Here is an 18,668-nt window from a genome sequence, read left to right as displayed (position 1 = left end):
TTTCAAATGATCATCTAAATACAAATCAGTCATCTCAAATGGCCAAACAGTCCTTTTTAAGAAGAACTGCTATTTCATACGCTTAGAATAAGGACTATTTATTTGTAACAACAGGAAAAAGATCTCCATGTTTTTATCTGACTCAGGAAAAAAAAAAGGATATTTTATTTCTAAAGTAGTCTGGCTTAAAAGGATAATATACAAGGAAACAATAAAATAAACACTCTCATAGACCTGCGTATATCTAACCCCTATTTTCAATTCTTAAATCACAATCATGATCGATTCATCGAAGCCAGCAATGTAGACTAACCTTGAATTGTGAGCTGACTGTGGGCCGCCGATGTTTGCTTCCACATTTCAAGGTATCTTGGTTATTGCGACTTGAAACGTGCTCAAATAGGTCATAGATGAAGTCGAATCTGTGTGAGCAAAGAGCAGAGGACCATGAGGGGCACACATCCAATTATTAGGTGCTGGATTACTGTAATTATAACGCATTTTCCCACTGAAAGTCACACACCAAGGCCTGGAAGAACTAAGACAGCTTCCAAAGATCTCAAACCAACACTGTCGAAGAGCTTTAGGCATTGAAAAAGAAATGTGGAATCAGTTGGAGCACTAGAGTCTGGCAAAAGAGAGGGGATTAGGATGAAAGGGACCCAGGGTGACATGCCAGTCAGGAGCCCCACGCTTTCTAGAGCACTGCCTGAGCATCTGCAGCCTCGATTTCCTTCCATGTAGAATGGAGATACTTGTTTTGGGCATCTCACAGTGTTGCAAAGATCCAACCAGTTGACAGATGGAGAGGTGCTCACTCTGGAGTGAGGCAGACTAGGGCTCCACCACTTCCCAGCTGCATGACTGCAAGCAAGAGGCTTAACTCTCTCTAGGCCTCAGTTTTTTTCATCCGGAAAATGGGGGTAAATCTTAGAATTTATCCTATAATGCTGGGATGAGAACGAAATGAGAATATGTATACAAAAGGCTGAGCATGGTGCCTGGCACATCCCAAGTGCTGATGTCAGTTGTTGTTATTATTAAAAAGCTCTATAAAATCTATTGCCACTGCAAATAAAGTCAAAGGCTTCCCAAGGACTTCTTTGTATCTTTCCTGCAGGGATGATGTTCCAGGCTATAAAGTGAGGGGTTTGGTGGCTTCACCCAGATCAGGAAAGGCGGGAAGAACGAACGCCTGGGCATCCTTGCCCCCAAGGCAGCAATGTCAGCACTTCCCCTGTCACTTCTCACTTGGTCCTGATCCTTTTTCATTTTTGTTCTAGGGTGCTAGTTAGTGCACACTCTTTGAAATTCTCTAACTGTGCTTTGAGCGCTTTGGAGAAAAGCTGTGGTTCCATTAAAACGTCACAGATGTCAAAGGGGAAAGAGAGCAGAGTGAGCAAACAGCCCAAGCTCCTCAGTTTGCAGAGAGAAACCTGTGGCTGAAATAGAAAGTTTTTTACCCCAATCACAAAACCAGTTTGCATTATGACAGGGGCAACCAGCGAGCTGCCGTCTTACTCATCTCCACCCCTGTGATCTTTTCACTACAACAAACTGCTTTGAGAGAGAATGCGCTATAGTATTTTTAAAACATCACCATTTTTTTTTGAGGAGGAGGATTAGACCTGAGCTAACATCTGCTGCCAATCCTCCTCTTTTTTGCTGAGGAAGACTGGCCCTGAGCTAACATCCATGACCATCTTCCTCTACTTTATATGTGGGATGCCTGCCACAGCATGGCTTGCCAAGCAGTGCCATGTCTGCACCTGGGATCTGAACCAGCGAACCCTGGGCCAGCAAAGTGGAACACGTGCACTTAACCATTGTGCCACTGGGCTGGCCCCAAAACATCGCCATTTTTACAAGTCTGAAAACTCATGTGAAAATAAAAATAGCTGACAATGCTGTAAGACAGGAAATCTTTATTGGAGGGTTAAAACAAGCTGAAAGAGTGAATACTACCAATTCTGAGCTTCTAAGCTGACACTTTAAACGGGCTCCCTTCACCCCAATTCACAGCCCTCTAAGTGAGAGGGTGGCCACCGGGTATTCACATTTCTAAAAGTATTACAGGTTTTTAATAATTGTTAAATTTCCTTTAATTGCTACATTCCTTCCTTAGATATTAAAAATTTGTTTCTGTTATAGCTTCATGCTGGATGTGACACAGGTATTGAAAACTTTAAGGCAAGGGCTATTTTCCGCCCCTCTCTTGTAAAGCCTCCTAAAAATAGGAAACCTCATGGTTTAATTGATACAAATAGCTAAACCAATCATCAAAAGTTTCTGCATGTTTTCCTTAATTATCGATTTAATGGTGTGAATTTACAATTCATGAATGAATAAATGAATGTGTAATTAATTTATAATCTTAGCTGAATACTTAGTTTTCTTGACATCCTTACACTAACTAGAGACATATGGATCCTATAAACCCAAGGCTGGTCAATTTTACACAGAGCTCTAAGCTTGCTGTAGAAAATAGGTCACAGTGGTTAAGATCTTAGGTTCTTGAGTCAAGTAGACCAGATTAAATCTAGCTGTGGGATCTTGGGCAAGTCATTTAAGCGTTCCAAGTCTTAATTTCTCCATCTGTATAATAGGATTAATGATAGTATCTAACTCATGCATTTGCTGTACTTAGGGTACCTCATTAAATGGTAGTCACACTGCTAGTATCATTTTATATCTCCTGGGTCATTTTATTGATGAAACATTGCCCAGGGAAGAACATAATAATTCAAGTTGCTTCCATATTAATGTTTTCTATATTCGTGAATTGAAAGCATCTGCACATATATTAGTTTGACGTCTCAGAGAGACTGACATACCGGCTTTCTCTTAGCAAATTGAGAAGATCATCTCTAAAAGTATCTCTGTTCTTCTCCAAGATGCCCCGGACATCATACTGCACCTGGTTTAAAAAAAAATGAGAGGAGGAAGAATTGATCAAAAGAATAATTTCAGGTCATAAGCATCTCCTTTAAAAGCTAGACCCATGAAAAGAAGTTATCTCAATATATTTATACATTGGCTTCTGAAATTACTATTTCTCTACATACCAGATGGGCAAATATCAATAAGGATCTTAATTAAGAAGTTACCTCACCAGCGTAGTGTTTCACTCCAAAATTGTTGACTGCAACTCTGGGCTTCACGTAAAAGTGGTTATTCTAATAAAAAACAAACACAAAAGCCTCATTTCATTTACTGATTTCCATCAACTTCCAGGGAAAACTAAATACAACAGACAGCGAAAATAATTTCAAAACCCGCCATGTAGCAGAGATTTGAGACACCAGGAGAAGCACTTCATCAAAACCATGCAACTCTTGCCTGTGTCATTACATGGGTTAAAAATGTTAAACGCTATACTCATAAGCTAAACGTGGGCATATTCTGACAAACAGCCCCAAATCTATCCCTTTGGCTTATTTCAATTTAGCTCTAACAATCAGAGAAGAGCCTTGGTTTGAGAAAAAAATTAAATGTGGGAGGCATGGTGGGACCAACAGTCTGAGATATCCCAGATGTAATCTTAATCCACAATTTGTTATTCACACATAATTAAGAATCGCCAAGTTTTGACATACAGCATGTTGACTGTGTAACTTCTCCAATAAGGTGCTGTCTGTGGCTTGAGGAAAATGGCTTTCTTCATTGATAAGGGCTAGGAGGCCAAGTTTCTAGAAGGGGAAAAAGGTTAAATGAATTAAGATTTGAATGAATGTCTCTAAACCATTTTATAGCTCCTTTCCTCTCTCTATCAAGTCAGTGGTCAAGAGAAAAGGCATAGTAATTTCTCAGATTGAAAAATTCAGAATGATACCCTATAAAGAAATCCCATTAATTTAAATTCCGTATCAATATTCTTTTTTTAAAAAAATCAAACCGACCACAATTTAGTGGACAAAACTTTTCCAGTTGGCCAACCTACTATGTGACTTAAAATCTTAAGAGAAGCCGATTTGCACGCTGTTGATTCTAAAATACCGAGTTCAGTGAGACAATAGGTTTGAGGCGGCCAAGTATTTAAATTCAACCTTGCACATTTACATGTAGGTTTCCAAATGGTCCATTGTGTTCTAAACATTCACAGCTTTGATGTGCGTGTTCACACAAGCTATTTTGTTCCCATAAATATGAATCAGCCCAGCTGGACACCCTTGAGACTGTAACAATTCTGCCACAATATCTTACCTTCTCAATCAAGTCTAGGCATTCTCCATTGTCTACCCAGTCAATATCTTCCCACACTAATCCTTCTCTGTAGACAGATCATAAAGGGCCAAGTTACAGTAAAATAGGGCTTTAAAACGATTTTAAAACAAAATTTTTTAAATTTTGAAATGGAATTCTCTGAATGCTTACCTGCTATATTCTAGCTGTTCTAAAGAAAAAATGTGCCTGTTGAAATATTCCTGAAGTTTCTCATTTGCATAGTTTATATTGAACTGCTCAAAGTGATTAACCTAAGGGGGAAAACCATTCAATAAGTATCTCTCACTATTACATATATAATACATACATATGATAATAGTATTGTAAAGGGGAAGAAAAGGCAAAAAAAGCTGCAGAAAAAAATATCAATGTTTGTTTCAAGAGATTTGCTTAATATCGGCCAATAAGTGGATAGAATTCATGTGTCTCCCTCCTCAGAAGCATACCTCAAAGTTTTCAAATCCAAAGATGTCGAGAATGCCAATAGATTTAAAGTCATCTTTGCCTTTGATCCTGCTGTTGATCTTCTTAATCACCCACTCGAAGCAGCGTGCATAAAGTGCCATGGCCAAGGAGTCTCTGCTGTCTACTGCCTGTGGGGACAGGAGACGTGGTCACTGTTTCCAGGTGACCACAAACACCAGGAAGGCAATTCCCTCCCTCCCTCACTTGGGAGACACGCGCTACACAGGGGCAGCACCTGTGCCCCCAACGATAAGTAAATCAATACCATCTAGGAAAACACAGATTCTAAAGGAAGGGTAAACTGGAGCTCACTTATTTACTTTACAGTAGGATTCACTAAGAATTCCCTTAAATACCAGGCTCTCAAACTCAACTTTACACATTGAATTATAGGAAAGAATCTGAACTTGTAGAGAGGTACAAATTTTCTCAGGTTTGAAACAATCATTAAGACCTGAGTTTTTTCGTGATCATCTTCTCATATTCTACTTTGCACACATAAATGTTTTCTTCATGGTATGGTCAGCATTTTTACTGATCTGATCAAGAAACAGATGTTGGATGGGCTAGCACATATAAATTGGCTCAAGGCCGTGTAAGAGACAAACATAAGTAACACAACATACTGTTGCATTGTTTTCATGTATAATAATAATAATAACACATTATTATGGCTAATGTTTATTTAGTGCTTACTCTGTGCTGGACATTAAGTACTTGGCATATATTTTTTACTACTATCCTTACAAAAATGCTGTGAATTGGGTATGATAATTATCCTTGTCTTACAGAGGAGGAAACTGAGGCACAATGAATAAATCTCTCAGGAACAAACAGCAATAAGTGGAAGAGTCAGGACTCAACCACAGGCCATCTGCATCAGACCCAATCCTCTCAAAGACTATGCCACACTGTGTCTTAGAAAACAATTCAATGACTTAGTCTGTTCCCCTCAATGTGGATGTCTTCTTTATTTTGATCGTGAACCAAATTCATTTGAGTCGTTTGTTGTACTTCTTACTTGAATCAAAGCCATGGATCTGAAAACCCAGGAGTGTCTCTTAAAACAAGCTTTCATAACCAAGCGCATGTACCTGCTGAACGTTGAGAGGCGTGAGGATCTCTTCTCCCCTGAGGAACATTGATCTCTGGGTCAGAGCATCTGTGAGCTGCGTTGGGTCCAGCCCAAGTAACTCTGCAGACCTCCCCAAGGCTGGAAATGAAGAACAAGGCAAAAGTGGATGCACAGCCCTGAGAAGGAACAGCCATGGGACACCCAAATGGGTTCAAAGCTAACCACACACGATGACACATCAAAGCAGAGAGCATTCCTGAATCCCTCAGGCAGAATTTTAAGGAACACACATTTTATTGGTACGTTATTCACTCCCCTAGAGAGTCACTGGTTAATAGCAGAGAACCTGGTGCTTAGACCAAGTGTGGTCCAGAGACTCAAATTGGGGGTTGAGGGGTGGTAGGGGCAGAGCCCAAGACCCTGTCAGAGGTTTGTGAGGTCCTAACTATTTTCAATAATAATACTAAGATATTATTTGCTTTTTTATTCTCATTTCTTTACCAGTATATGGAAGATTTTTCCAGTGGCTACACGACATGAGGCATCTCAACAAACTGAATGCGGGAGCAGATATGAAAATCCAGCTGTCCTCCATTATATTAGATATTAAAGAAATCTACAAAAATACAAGACAATGCCACTCTTCCGATTTTTTGTTTTGCAAAATCATCTTTTTACTTTAACATGCAATGCGTTTATTATTTTGAAATAAATTTTTAAAAAATGCCTCAGTTTTAATTTCTAGTGCAGTTTAACATCAACAGATATGGCCCCACATACACAAAAGCTCTCGGGGGTTCTCCCTGATGTTAAGGTTACTAAGAGGTGCTGGGAGCAAACGTTTGACAGCTGCTGACTCACAGCTCCGGGCCCGTCGGGAGCCGCCATCAACGTTAAGTCATGCAATTCCCAACCTCCATGCCCTCATGTGTTGCTTCCACCAGAAAAGTTTAAGAAATAAATACATCACTCTCTCCAGGAAAATGATAAATGACATAGCTATGTGCGCATTAACTCATTTAGTCTTGACAACACATCCCTGAGGCACTTCATAGACGAGAATTCGATAGTGTTGAGGGGATACATAACCCAAGGAAACGGCTCATGGCAGAGTCGAACCATGAACCACGTATTCTGGCTTGACAGCTAACGGGCTTCACCACTACTCTATGCCACCCCTCGATAACTATGAAAAACCCTGGCAACACTATGTCCCTGACTCATAACATTTTTCCTACATCTAATCCTCGTCGCTCCTGTTTTCTCTTATCCGGCTCATTTTCCTTCTTTTTTAGCAGGAACGAGAACACAGCCACCAGCCCGTTCTGTAATCACTTCTCATACACTTTGATCCCTTATTGTTTGTCAATTCATACCAGATACAAAGTTCTGTAGCTCTCTATTGCAGGGGTCAGAAAACTTTTTCTGCAGAGGCCAAATAGCAAATATTTTAGATGTAAGTTTCCTATGAGGAAAAAGCCAAGGAAGGAAAGGAGGAGGGAGGGAGGAGCGAGCAATCTTACCCAATTTGAAGGAAACCTGCGCCCCACCCGCAGTGATGAATTCTATGTTCCCAAGATGTAATATACCAGCAAGCAGCCTCAACACCTCCCGAACTTCTTCTTTGCTAAACTGCATTACTTCCATCGCCATCTGGAAGAAAATGTATTTAACTTTTTATGTTGTTTTTTTCATACTAAAGAAAATGAAAAATGCTCATTGCTCAAGAAAATTATTAAGTATCATTGTAAAGGCAAGAAAACAAGAAAGAGATGCATCACCATTCACTTTTATACAATAAATACATTTAAATGATAAAGACACAGGTACACATAAAAGAAAAGCATGATATTAAGAAAGAATTGCAGAATGCTGAGAGATAACCCAACCAATGAAATAAAATATCTGCTTTATGTACAAGCCTCCTATTTATGCCACAAAAGAATGACCTCAGAGTTATAGTAATGATGGTGATAAACACTTTTTTCTAGATATCAAGCATAATGGAATACTATTTTCTTATATATAAAAAATTGGTGGGAGGGGTAAGATTTCATGAGAGCCCTCCAGTGTCAACTCCGGGGCTGTCTTCATGGTTAGACGCAGCAGGGACCCACGCAGGGGGAATGAAATGCTCTCTCAGGAGCTCCATGGAGAGGAGAGTCTTTTGCTCCTCTTAAAATAGACACTGATGGAAAATCTAAATTCATCTAGATCTGTCTTTCTTAGTGATGAACTGCATCTCCATTTTTCATTTCTCCAAAGACTGTTTTTTTTTTTGAGGAAGATTAGCCTTGAGATAACATCTGCCACCAATCCTCCTCTTTGTTTGCTTAGGAAGACTGGCCCTGAGCTAACATCTATGCCCATCTTCCTCTACTTTATATGTGAGACACCTGCCCCAGCATGGCTTGACAAGCGGTGCATGGGTCCGCACCTAGGATCTGAACTGGCAGACCCCGGGCCGCTGAAGCAGAACATGTGAACTTAACTGCTATGCCACTAAGCTGGCCACTCCAAAGAATTTCTAAGGTCTTATCTTGGCCTCTGATAGTAAATGGAAGTTAACCTAATGCTGTTTTGGTAAAAATAAAAATAAACAGGCACCTACAGGAGCTGGTTCCCAAGAAGCATCGAAACGACTGAAGCCAGGCGTCTTCTGAATTATGTCTAAGATTTGCCCATAAATTATGATTTAGGAGCCAGATTCTTGCCAGGAAAAAAGCTACCACACTCCTCCCTCCCCAACAAACAGACACACACAACTGAGGACAGAACTGTTGGTCATACCGATGAAAATGACCTACAAAGAGAAGGTGGACCCAGGATCACTACAACGACCACAGGAGACTGGGAATAAAGGAAACCACGCACCACTCTGCAGCAACAGAAATTGCAAAAGGAAACAACTGGAGACTGAAATATGAAAAGTTTAAGTTCTTCTCAAGGAAAAAACAACAGACAGGGAAACAGAATTAAAACAAAAAATTATAAGGGACGGAGCAATAGCTATACTAAGAGATACATGAGCAACAAAAATAGGTACTTCTTTATAAGAGGAAATGCAAATCCACAAAGAATGTTTTCCTCCTAAAAATCAAACATGTACAAATTAAAGAAAATCTGAGATCATTTCTATTAAATTAGCAAATCATTTCTGAATGATAAACCTAAAATTGGTAGAACTGGAATATTTATGAACACTGGCACTATAAATTAGTGTAATCTTTTTGGAAAACAAGATTATGTGGCAGCATTGTGCTAGGCCACATATGTACCTAATCTTGTAATATTCAGAGAGGTTAAATAGCTTTCTCAGGCTTGCACAATCAAGACTCAAAGTCAGGCCCAATGGATCCAAAATCTAGGAACTTATTATCCATCCAACTCTATTAATTTCTAAGGACATAAAAAGAAAAAAAAAAATCTCCTGCGTAGTCTCGCATAACTTCAATGGTGGAAACTGATTCCAAGGAAAATCTCGACAATAGAAAAAAAAAGCTTTATAAAATATTCATTACAGCATTATCTTACTACTTTCAGAGAAAAAAATTTCTAACTACCTTACAATTAGGCAAATCAAATATGGTAAATAAACTTGTTAGAACTGTGTAAAGCTTTTAAAGGAAATTATGAACATTATATAAAAACAATTATATTTATGATCGCTTTATGTAAGAAGTGAAACTATTTAAGAAAATCAAGCTGGGAAGAAAATTTACAAAATTGGAAATAGCTGCAACGTTAGTGCCTGTAGTCTCATGATGTGGGTTGCCACCACAGCATAAGTGATGAGTGGTGTAGCTCCACACCTGGGATCTGAACCCGCGCCACCCAAGTGGAACCTGCCGAACTTAACTGCTAGGCCATGAAGCCAGCCCCAGAACATACGCTTTAAAAGGGAGAATTTTATTATATGTACATTATATCTCAATAACGTTGACTAGCAAAAATAAAAAGACCAAGAATTATTTACTGAAGAGTGAAGACCATCAATTCATGGGTACAAACGGAAATTGATGCAAAGAATAACAACTACTAGTCAAGTGCTTATCAATTAAAAAAAGCCTATGGGAAAATAATTATTCAAATTTACTTACTCTAAAAGCAAACAAATATGGCTAAGAAAAACAGAATAATTTATTACACTCAAGACTTTTAAAACTTTTAAATTTGGTAAGGATCAAGTCAGACATGAGGAAAATAACAATAAAGCACCTATGCTGTGCAAAGGATAAGATTTTCTCTATGACTAAAGTTTTCCTCATATATTACAAGACATATTCAACACTAATTTATAAAAATTTTCTAAGCTTATCTTAGAATGACCACAGAAATGAAAAGCTTCACTGTTTAAGTCACCTACCTGGACTTTATTTAACACTAAAAAGAAATAAGATTTAAAAAAAACTAACTTTACAGTAGCAGAAAATTTCAAACTGCCAAATGAAAAATCTCAAAAGATGCCCCCACGAAAACATTCTTGGTTAAGCTCTGAAAATACGTACAAAGATTATATACGGAGATATGAATGCAAACGAATAAAACGTGCTTACTACATTAATAAATTTGTGACTTCTCTTGCAAGACTAACTAAGTGAATTAGTTAATTAGTTGGGAGTATGGTAATAAGTGGTAATTGCATTAATCACACCATGGGGTAATTTAACAGCCGTGACCAATTATCACCAGCGTGGGCAGGTGTGCTAAAACTGCCAGGAAGAGCCTTCACTTACTGTCTCTTACTGTCCTATTTACAATCTTTTGAGTAGCAATCTGCACTCCTTTGGCAAGAGTGGCCACTTTAAGGCTTATTATAATTACCTTATTTTCTCAACAATAATGCTCAAGACTTAAAGAAAACTCTGGGAAATTTCTCAGTATAGTTCAGAAGCACTATACAGCAATTTAGTTATAAAAGTGGCACAAAGTTATACAAAATATTTTTAACAAAGTCTTTATTACACACGTAAAAAAATAGGTGTTTGTGAAAGTGTGCATGTGGTGCGCTGGGAAGGGGGATAACAAATACGTAATACAGTCCCAACCATCAAAGACGGAAGGAAGCTTGGCTCATCACACTAGAAACGGAGAAGCAGGGCGAATTTAAGGTGCTTGATTGCCAAAAAGGTTAATCTGGATACTCAGGGTCTCAGGCAATCAGCTGTGAGGTGAGATTCAAGACGGCAAAGGAATTTCAGAGGAATGTTGACCAAATGGAATGATTGAAATGATGGAAAGGGGAAGCTACTTACAAATTACAAATGAGTAATTTGATGGTAACTTATTGTGTAATGTAATTCTATATTAGGCAATATTATTTTATAATATAAGACTTGGTTATACTCCCAAGTTTGAACACTTGAAAGAGACCGACTTCTCAAGATTGGCAAAATGGAGGTACAAAGTCAGCTCTTTAAATCTTAATAAGATCCGACCCATGAGGAGTGAATTTATGCAAATATATATACACACATGGTCTCACACTGTTAAAAACCCATGGATATTTCTGGGAAAGCCCATACGGTCAGGAAATCCCAGTCCTCGCCCACCCCCGGCATGCTGGAAACATTCAACAGTTGTTTAGTAGAAGAATAAAGAGAGTATAGCTCATCAAAGAGTCTTGGTACCTCAGACAAATTTCATCAGCCACCATCCTGGTGGGTCAAATGCAGGCAATAAAATAAATCAGTTGTTACTTCTGACTTGAAATAGCTTTTCATCCTGACTAATAATTTATACTGCCACTTGGAAGGCTGATTAAAAACTGGCTATGAAATTTAGCATATGTTCACTGTGTCTGCCCCCAGGAGAAACTAGGCCCCCCTCAAGCTGCTCAAGATACCTCACAGGTACTTATTTATATTAATGACAGTGGGTGCCAATGATGACTTCTAAAAATACATAAATTCTCAATGGAATAAGCAAAAGTCTTAAAAGATCTTATTGCATATACTGACGTTGAATGTATACTGACACTAAAATCGATAAAAAGAGTGATTTTTTTATTTGCTAAAAATGAACACCAGGGGCCGGCCCTGTAGCTAAGCGGTTAAGTTCACTTCCTCTGCTTCTGCGACCCGGGGTTTCGCTGGTTTGGATCCTGGGTGTGGACATAGCACCGCTCATCAGGTCAAGCTGAGGCGGTGTCCCACATGCCACAACTAGAAGGACCCACAACTAAAATATACAACTATGTACTGGGGGGATTTGGGGGAGAAAAAGCAGGAAAAAAAAAAAGCTTGGCAACAGTTGTTAGCTCAGGTGCCAATTAAAAAAAAAAAAACCAGAGGTGACATTTTCATACATAACTCATTGAAATAATTTCTCTCCATTAACATTCTAACACATTCTGCAAAAGTCCTTGAACCCCAAGAGAATGTGGTCCCTTCTCTTCCAGCAGTCCCAAAACCTCTGGGAAAAAGAGCGTTATGGAATTAAAGGATGAAGATACAAATTTAAAGGGGATTTGATTTGGGATGGAAATGCTGAGAGGAATTACATTATAAAACAGCAGTCTAATCTGTTCTCGTAGTTTTTATTTCTTCACGGGGCTTCTGCGTGATTTGTTTTCTGCAGTCTCCTTAGTACCTAGAACAGAGCCCGGCACACAGCAGATGCTCAAACATGCTGAATATACAAAATCGACTTCAGCCAGAAGAGTTTAGTCACTTCTGTGTCGCTCCTGGTTACAGAGAGCTGTGCAAGGCAGAAAGATGAGCTAGCTGGTCTTGACAATGATACTTACGATTCCCATATTACAGAAATTATGACTTTAGGAATGTAATCATATAATGTATATTCATAGACATTCATTATATAATCAAATTCATATAATCACATAATAACGTAATCATTAAAGTTGACATTCATTATAAAAACATTATAACAGAGAGAGAGAATGATAAAGAATAAAATAAAAGCTTAGAATTCTGCCTCATGAGATAACATTTTTGGTATATTTTGTTCCAATTTTTTTTTTTTAAAGATTTTATTTTTCCTTTTTCTCCCCAAAGCCCCCAGTACATAGTTGTATATTTTTTTTTAGCTGTGGGTCCTTCTAGTTGTGGCATGTGGGATGCCACCTCAGCATGGTTTGATGAATGGTGCCACGTCCACACCCAGGATCCGAACTGGCGAAACCCTGGACCACCGAAGCAGAGCGTGTGAACTTAACCACTCGGCCACAGGGCTGGCCCCTGTTCCAAGTTTTTTTACACATATAATTACTAAATATAGATGATATATATAAAATGTTTTTGTTTTTTTCGGGGGGGTTTGTGAGGAAGATTGGCCCTGAGCTAACATCTGTGCCAGTCTTCCTCTGTGTTGTATGTGGGACACCACCACAGCATGGCTTGATGAGAGGTGTGTAGGTCCTAGCCCAGGATCCGAACCTGCAAACCCTGGGTTGCTGAAGCAGAGTGTGTGAACTTTACTATGCCACTGGGCCAACCCCTAAAATGCTTATTATTTTTTAAATAAAGGATTATATAGTGCTGCATCCTGTCTTCCTTACTTAGGTGATAAGCGAGTTTTTCCACATTATTAAATATACTCGAGCATGTGTTCTGCTTGCTGCAATGGATCTTATTTCATGGATATAACAAATTATTTCAGCCATTCCCCAATTCCTAATTCTTGTAGGTTTGGGGGGAGAGAATCTTATTTTTTGTAGGAAAGAATATTTTTCCTCTTTTCTGAAAAGTTGCACCTTTATTTTTGTTTCTTTCCTGACTGCGTGGCTTAGAACTTCCAGAAGAAGTTTAAATAATAGTGAAAATTACATGTTCCTGATTTTTGCTGACATTTCTGATGGGCTGACACTAAAAAGTAATTGCAAAGTAAATATTTAAAGGATCTATAAATAAAATATTGATAAGTTTGTTGTGTACATTCATTATGTCAATTTCATGTATAAATTTCCTTTCCTTTCTGGATGATATATCCTTTCATCAGAAGACGAAACTTCAAATGCCAAAACCTATCATTTCAATTTAAAAATAAAAGCTAGCAATCACTGAAACTAGGCCAAGCTCCAAAAGTTTACTTGTAGCTAACAAAAAGAACAAACAATTCTGAACCAGAAAATGATGCCTCAAGAGGGACGCATCGGAGCACCCTCTCCAGGCACTCCCAGGACAAGGGATGGCCTCAGTGCCCAGTGCACCCTAATGGCCAGTGAGCTAACCAGTAGGGCACTGGCCATGAAACTAGGCCTTGGATAATTAGGAGTCTGTCTGTCACCAGGAACAATGTCCTTCTATCACAAAGCATTGTTCTCCAGCTTCAAGAAAGAAGCAAAAATAAAACAAAATAGAAAAAAAAAAAGCCTAAGTCTTTTTTTGCAACTCATCAAAAATAAGAATGAGTTTTCCTATTTATTCCAACACATGATGTTTTCAGCAAAGACAGTAATAAGTGTACTGTGCATGGAGAAAGTTTGAATAGTGAGAGAAACCTATAGGACCAAAATGAAACTGGGAGAGAAAATTAAAATACTTAAAAAACATTTCACAGGGGTTGGCCCAGTCATGTAGTGGTTAAGCTCACGTGCTCTGCCTCAGTGGCCTCGGGTTCGTGGGTTTGGATCCCAGGTATGGACCTACACATTGCTTATCAAGCCATGCTGTGGCAGTGTCCCACGTACAAAGTAGAAGATTGGCACGGATGTTAGCTCAGGGCCAATCTTCCTCACAAAAACACAAAACAAACCCTCAAAACATTTCATAAATCCAATTTGTAGGGCCACACTCCATGCTGCTGAGCATACACAGCAAAAGGTGTTGTCAGCAGGGGGCTTTCTGTTAAGAGGGTAAAGAAAGTAAAGATGGTGAGGGAAATATCTCTGTGCTACAAACGGTAGATTGTGACATCTTTAAAAGAAAGGCAGAGGGAAAGATGATCATGATATTATAGCCTAGTCTGTTTATAATTTCATTTTCAATTTAAGGATACACACATCAGATGTGGGGAAGTGAAATATACTCATTTAAAAAAAATACATTGATTTCATTCCACAAGGCATCCTTACGAACAATAAGAGTAAATGGGGGTATGGAACAGAGACTCATCGACAAGAACTAGAAAGACAATCTGGGGTGCACCGAAAGCAGGTACGACCCACCTCGTGGTTTAGAGTAAGACTGCGTTTAGATACTGGCTCTATCAGGTACTGTGTGTGGTCAGGCTGGTCATCAACCTCTTTGAGCCATGGAGTGTAGACAACCCTAACTCCTACCCTCACAGGGCTGTCAGGAGCAGCTAGAGAGATGGCCGACACGAAGTCCATATGGTCAGAGCTCAATGTCAGCTGCACTCATGATGATGAACCTACTGTAGACCCGTTGTAGCCAGCCACTCTAGTTATCACTCCGGCCAAAGAATTAAGACTATACTGACAAAATCCACCGGCCACACTCAGTCAGGCAGGGCAGTGAATAATGCTCGATGATCAGTCTTCCTCAATGCAGTCACCTTACAACAAAGTCCTTGTGATATTCGAGAACTTCAAGAGCCTGTACGTCTACACCTCAGTGTCTTTAGATGACTACTGTCTGCTCAATCAGAATTGGTTACCAGAACGAGGCTGTGAGAACAGGATGAGACCCTAACAGTCACCGGGTCTAATGGCTGACAGATTTGTTTTTAGCCACACAACCAGTTACTGTAACAAATTTTACTTGTAAGGTCAAAAACGGAGGATCTGCCTGCTCCAGCACCAAGCCTGATTTTTGTTGAATACGCTGATCCAAGTTAACCACCCAACTGTCCCTGAACGTCACAGACATTCTCCCGTCTTCTAAGGAGAGATTCCCTTCCAGGCGGGAAGTCTTTACCATGACTTGGAACAAGAAGGAAGCACCTACTCTCACACAGTGCTGCAAATGTAACTACTTCTGTTTTTATTAAAAATAACTTTTTTAGAAACAGAAAATAAAACCTGTCACTCTTAATAAGGAAAAATAAGGAAGTAACTTACAATAACTTCCCTCAAGGATTCCTGGTCGCTGATTGTCTTGTCTTCTACACATCCAGACTGATTCAAGTAGTGGTAGTTTTCTGGCACAGATAAATAAAATTCTTCTACAGAGAGAAAAAGGGAAACGTAACATCAATACTTGACCAGCCAGGATAAGACAGAATCCAAAAGAGTTTCCACTTTGTGGCTTTTGAAAATAAAGTACAGGGGCCGGCCCCGTGGCCTAGGGGTTAAGATTGGCATGTTCCCCTTCAGTGGCCTGGGTTCGGTTCCCAGGCTCAGACCTCACATCACTTGTTGACAGCCATGCTGTGGCGGCCACCCACGTACAAAATAGAGGAAGAAATGACACAGATGTTAGGTCAGGGTGAATCTTCCTCAAGCAAAGCAAATAAAATAAAGTACATAAATAATTCTATGCTCCTAATAGTTCCCTATTAAGATAAAAAAGCTCTTTCTTCATCATCATCTAGGGAATATAGGAGGAATTTAAGTAAACTAGATGGGATGGTAGAAAATGTTACTGAAAAAAAAAACGGATGAGGATCTGTTTTGTTTGTTTTCTCTTGAAAATCAAATGTTTAGAAACTAGCTTTATTCAGCTGCGTTTTAAAAGTGAAACCAGTTGTAATTTATATTTTTTATAAATATCCTTTAAATCAGAAAAGAATTAAGATTCTAAAAACAAACCAACAAAAATTTCAAGATTTCTCTATTGATGATTTTCCCTGTACATCATTTGGCTCTAAAATGAACTCACCATCATTTGGTACTTTCCTACATTTTGTTTCAGTTGGTGAAACATCAACAAAGTCTACAAAACGTCTTCCCATTTAGTGGTGATTTTTAAAGGTGAAATAAGTTGCAAACAGGCATTTCTCTGCTGTCGTCCTGGTCACTCACCTCTCTCTTCGTGTTCCAGCCCTGCCAGCAGTGCATAGAATATGTGATAATTCCTTTCCCCAGGATTCTGCCTTACTACTCGGTTCTAAGGAGAACAATCAGATTTCTTTTCAGACATGTTTCCTCTGCTTCATTAACACAAACCAATAATTTCCGAAAATTGTTATTGTGGAAGAAAATGTGAATTAAATCATGTTTACTTACTTTTTCTAATAAATCTTCATGTGAAAAGCAATGGCGAGTCAAGGAACAAAACAAGGATATGACACGCTCAATTACTCCTTAATTTTCTATTCTCCATTATTACCCAAATTCATTACAATTCCCTGTTCCTTTGACATTGAGACTTCCGGCGCCAGAAGACAAGCCAACACAGCATCGACTATTTCATCTAAATCCAATCTCAAGTGTGATCCATGGTGCCCCAGGAGGTACCAAACTGACAGAATTGATCCCAGAAACAACTATCTGAAGTTTGATCATGAATCCAATTTTTCAGATTATGGACATATCAGAGATTTTCTCCTAGAATAATTAACAGGTCAAGCATAGTAATATCAGAGCAATAAGCAGGTAGCACTAGAAAGAAATGTTCCACATTCATTATCTGTCCTTATTAAGCAAGAACAGTTTCTACTTAGAGAGTCAAATACTACAGACAAAAGCTAAATGAAACAGGATACAATCTACGATTTTCCCGCCCTGAATATTTCCTTTCTGGCAGATGTTCAGCTGGACAAACTTCCCAAAGCGACTGGAGTTGTTGTTGTACACGGTCTTGGCGTTGCCGAAAGCTTCCATGATGGGGCTGTGAAGGGAGTGAGGACAGCAGCGAGTGTTAATTAGGGTAGATCTGAAAACAGCAAGAGCATTCCTCATGAATGTCAAAATAGACGATTACAAGAAAAATCTGAAATCGAAAGGGCCTGTGGTGGTGATATTTATTTACAGAAGAGCGAGATTTTCAAAGCACTTGCTGAAATGGGTTTATAAGGCATATCCATTTGAAGGAGAGATCTTACAGCTGGTTGTGTAGGCACAGGAGGCCACCCAGAGTTAAGGGGACCCCAGTGGCTCATCCCTGCACAAATTAGCTTGGGCTTTATATACACAAGCCAGGGAAGGCACAGAGAAAGCTCCCACTCAAATTCTAGGAACTCAAAAAGTCCCAGTTCTGAAAGTCTCATTTGTTCTATGTCCTCGGGGCAACTCATTTAACTTCTTTGAGTCTTCTCCAGCTGTAAAATGTGGTCAGACTAGATCGGGGGGGTCAGCACATTTTTTCTGTAAAGGATCAGATAATAAATATTTTTGGTTCTGCAGGCCATGTGGTCTCTGTTGCAAATACTACTTCTGCTGCTCCAGCTTGAAAGCAGCTATAAACAATACATAAACGAACGAGTGGGTCTGCATTCCAATAAAATCTTATCTATAAAAACAGGCTGCAGGAGGAAGATGAAAACACTCTAGAGATGGATGGTGATGATGGCTCCACAACAATGTGAACATACTTAATGCCACTAAGCTGTAGAGTGAAAAATGCTTAAAGGTATAAATTTTATGTGTATTTTACTACAATTAAAAAAATAAAGTTTGGGGGCCACCCCCATGGCCGAGTGGTTAAATTTCCACACATTCTGCTTCAGTGGCCCAGGTTCGCAGGTTCAGATCCCGGGTGTGGACCTACTCCACTTAACAGCCATGCTGTGGAGGCATCTCACATACAAAATAGAGTACGTTTTGCACAGATGCTAGCTCAGGGCTGATCTTCCTCAAGCAAAAAATAAAATGAAGACTGGCAAAGGATGTTAGCTCAGGGCAAATCTTCCTCACCAAAAAAAAAAGTTTGAATGCTGAAAAAAAAGAAAAACAGGCTGCTGGATATGGGCATCAGGCTGTAGTTTGCTGACTCCCCAGACTAATTTCTAAATAAGAGATCTGTGAAGTCCTTATTGGCTCTAAAAATCTTACCAGGCACAAATCAGACACTGGGCAATTATATATTTTAAATAAAAGTCT

General features: G+C 39.2%; 1 protein-coding gene across 1 annotated transcript in view; it reads right to left on the bottom strand.

Annotated features, from left to right (window-relative positions):
* Positions 1-18,668, bottom strand: part of MYO10 (myosin X) — a 209,897-nt gene that overhangs the window by 77,152 nt on the left and 114,077 nt on the right. Inside the window, exons 6-18 of the mRNA XM_046671550.1 lie at positions 17,333-17,457; positions 16,854-16,867; positions 16,650-16,734; positions 15,747-15,850; positions 7,288-7,417; positions 5,784-5,902; positions 4,671-4,817; positions 4,375-4,475; positions 4,204-4,270; positions 3,597-3,689; positions 3,108-3,176; positions 2,835-2,917; positions 314-422 (exon numbers count right to left, since the gene is read on the bottom strand). Of these exons, the coding sequence (XP_046527506.1) occupies positions 314-422; positions 2,835-2,917; positions 3,108-3,176; positions 3,597-3,689; positions 4,204-4,270; positions 4,375-4,475; positions 4,671-4,817; positions 5,784-5,902; positions 7,288-7,417; positions 15,747-15,850; positions 16,650-16,734; positions 16,854-16,867; positions 17,333-17,457 (1,246 nt within the window). The remainder of the gene's footprint in view (positions 1-313; positions 423-2,834; positions 2,918-3,107; positions 3,177-3,596; positions 3,690-4,203; positions 4,271-4,374; positions 4,476-4,670; positions 4,818-5,783; positions 5,903-7,287; positions 7,418-15,746; positions 15,851-16,649; positions 16,735-16,853; positions 16,868-17,332; positions 17,458-18,668) is intronic.

Source organism: Equus quagga, chromosome 9 (assembly GCF_021613505.1).
Source record: "Equus quagga isolate Etosha38 chromosome 9, UCLA_HA_Equagga_1.0, whole genome shotgun sequence".
NCBI lineage: Eukaryota > Metazoa > Chordata > Mammalia > Perissodactyla > Equidae > Equus > Equus quagga.
The sequence above is the reverse complement of the archived record's forward strand: the minus strand, read 5'-3'. Positions and strand labels throughout refer to the sequence as shown.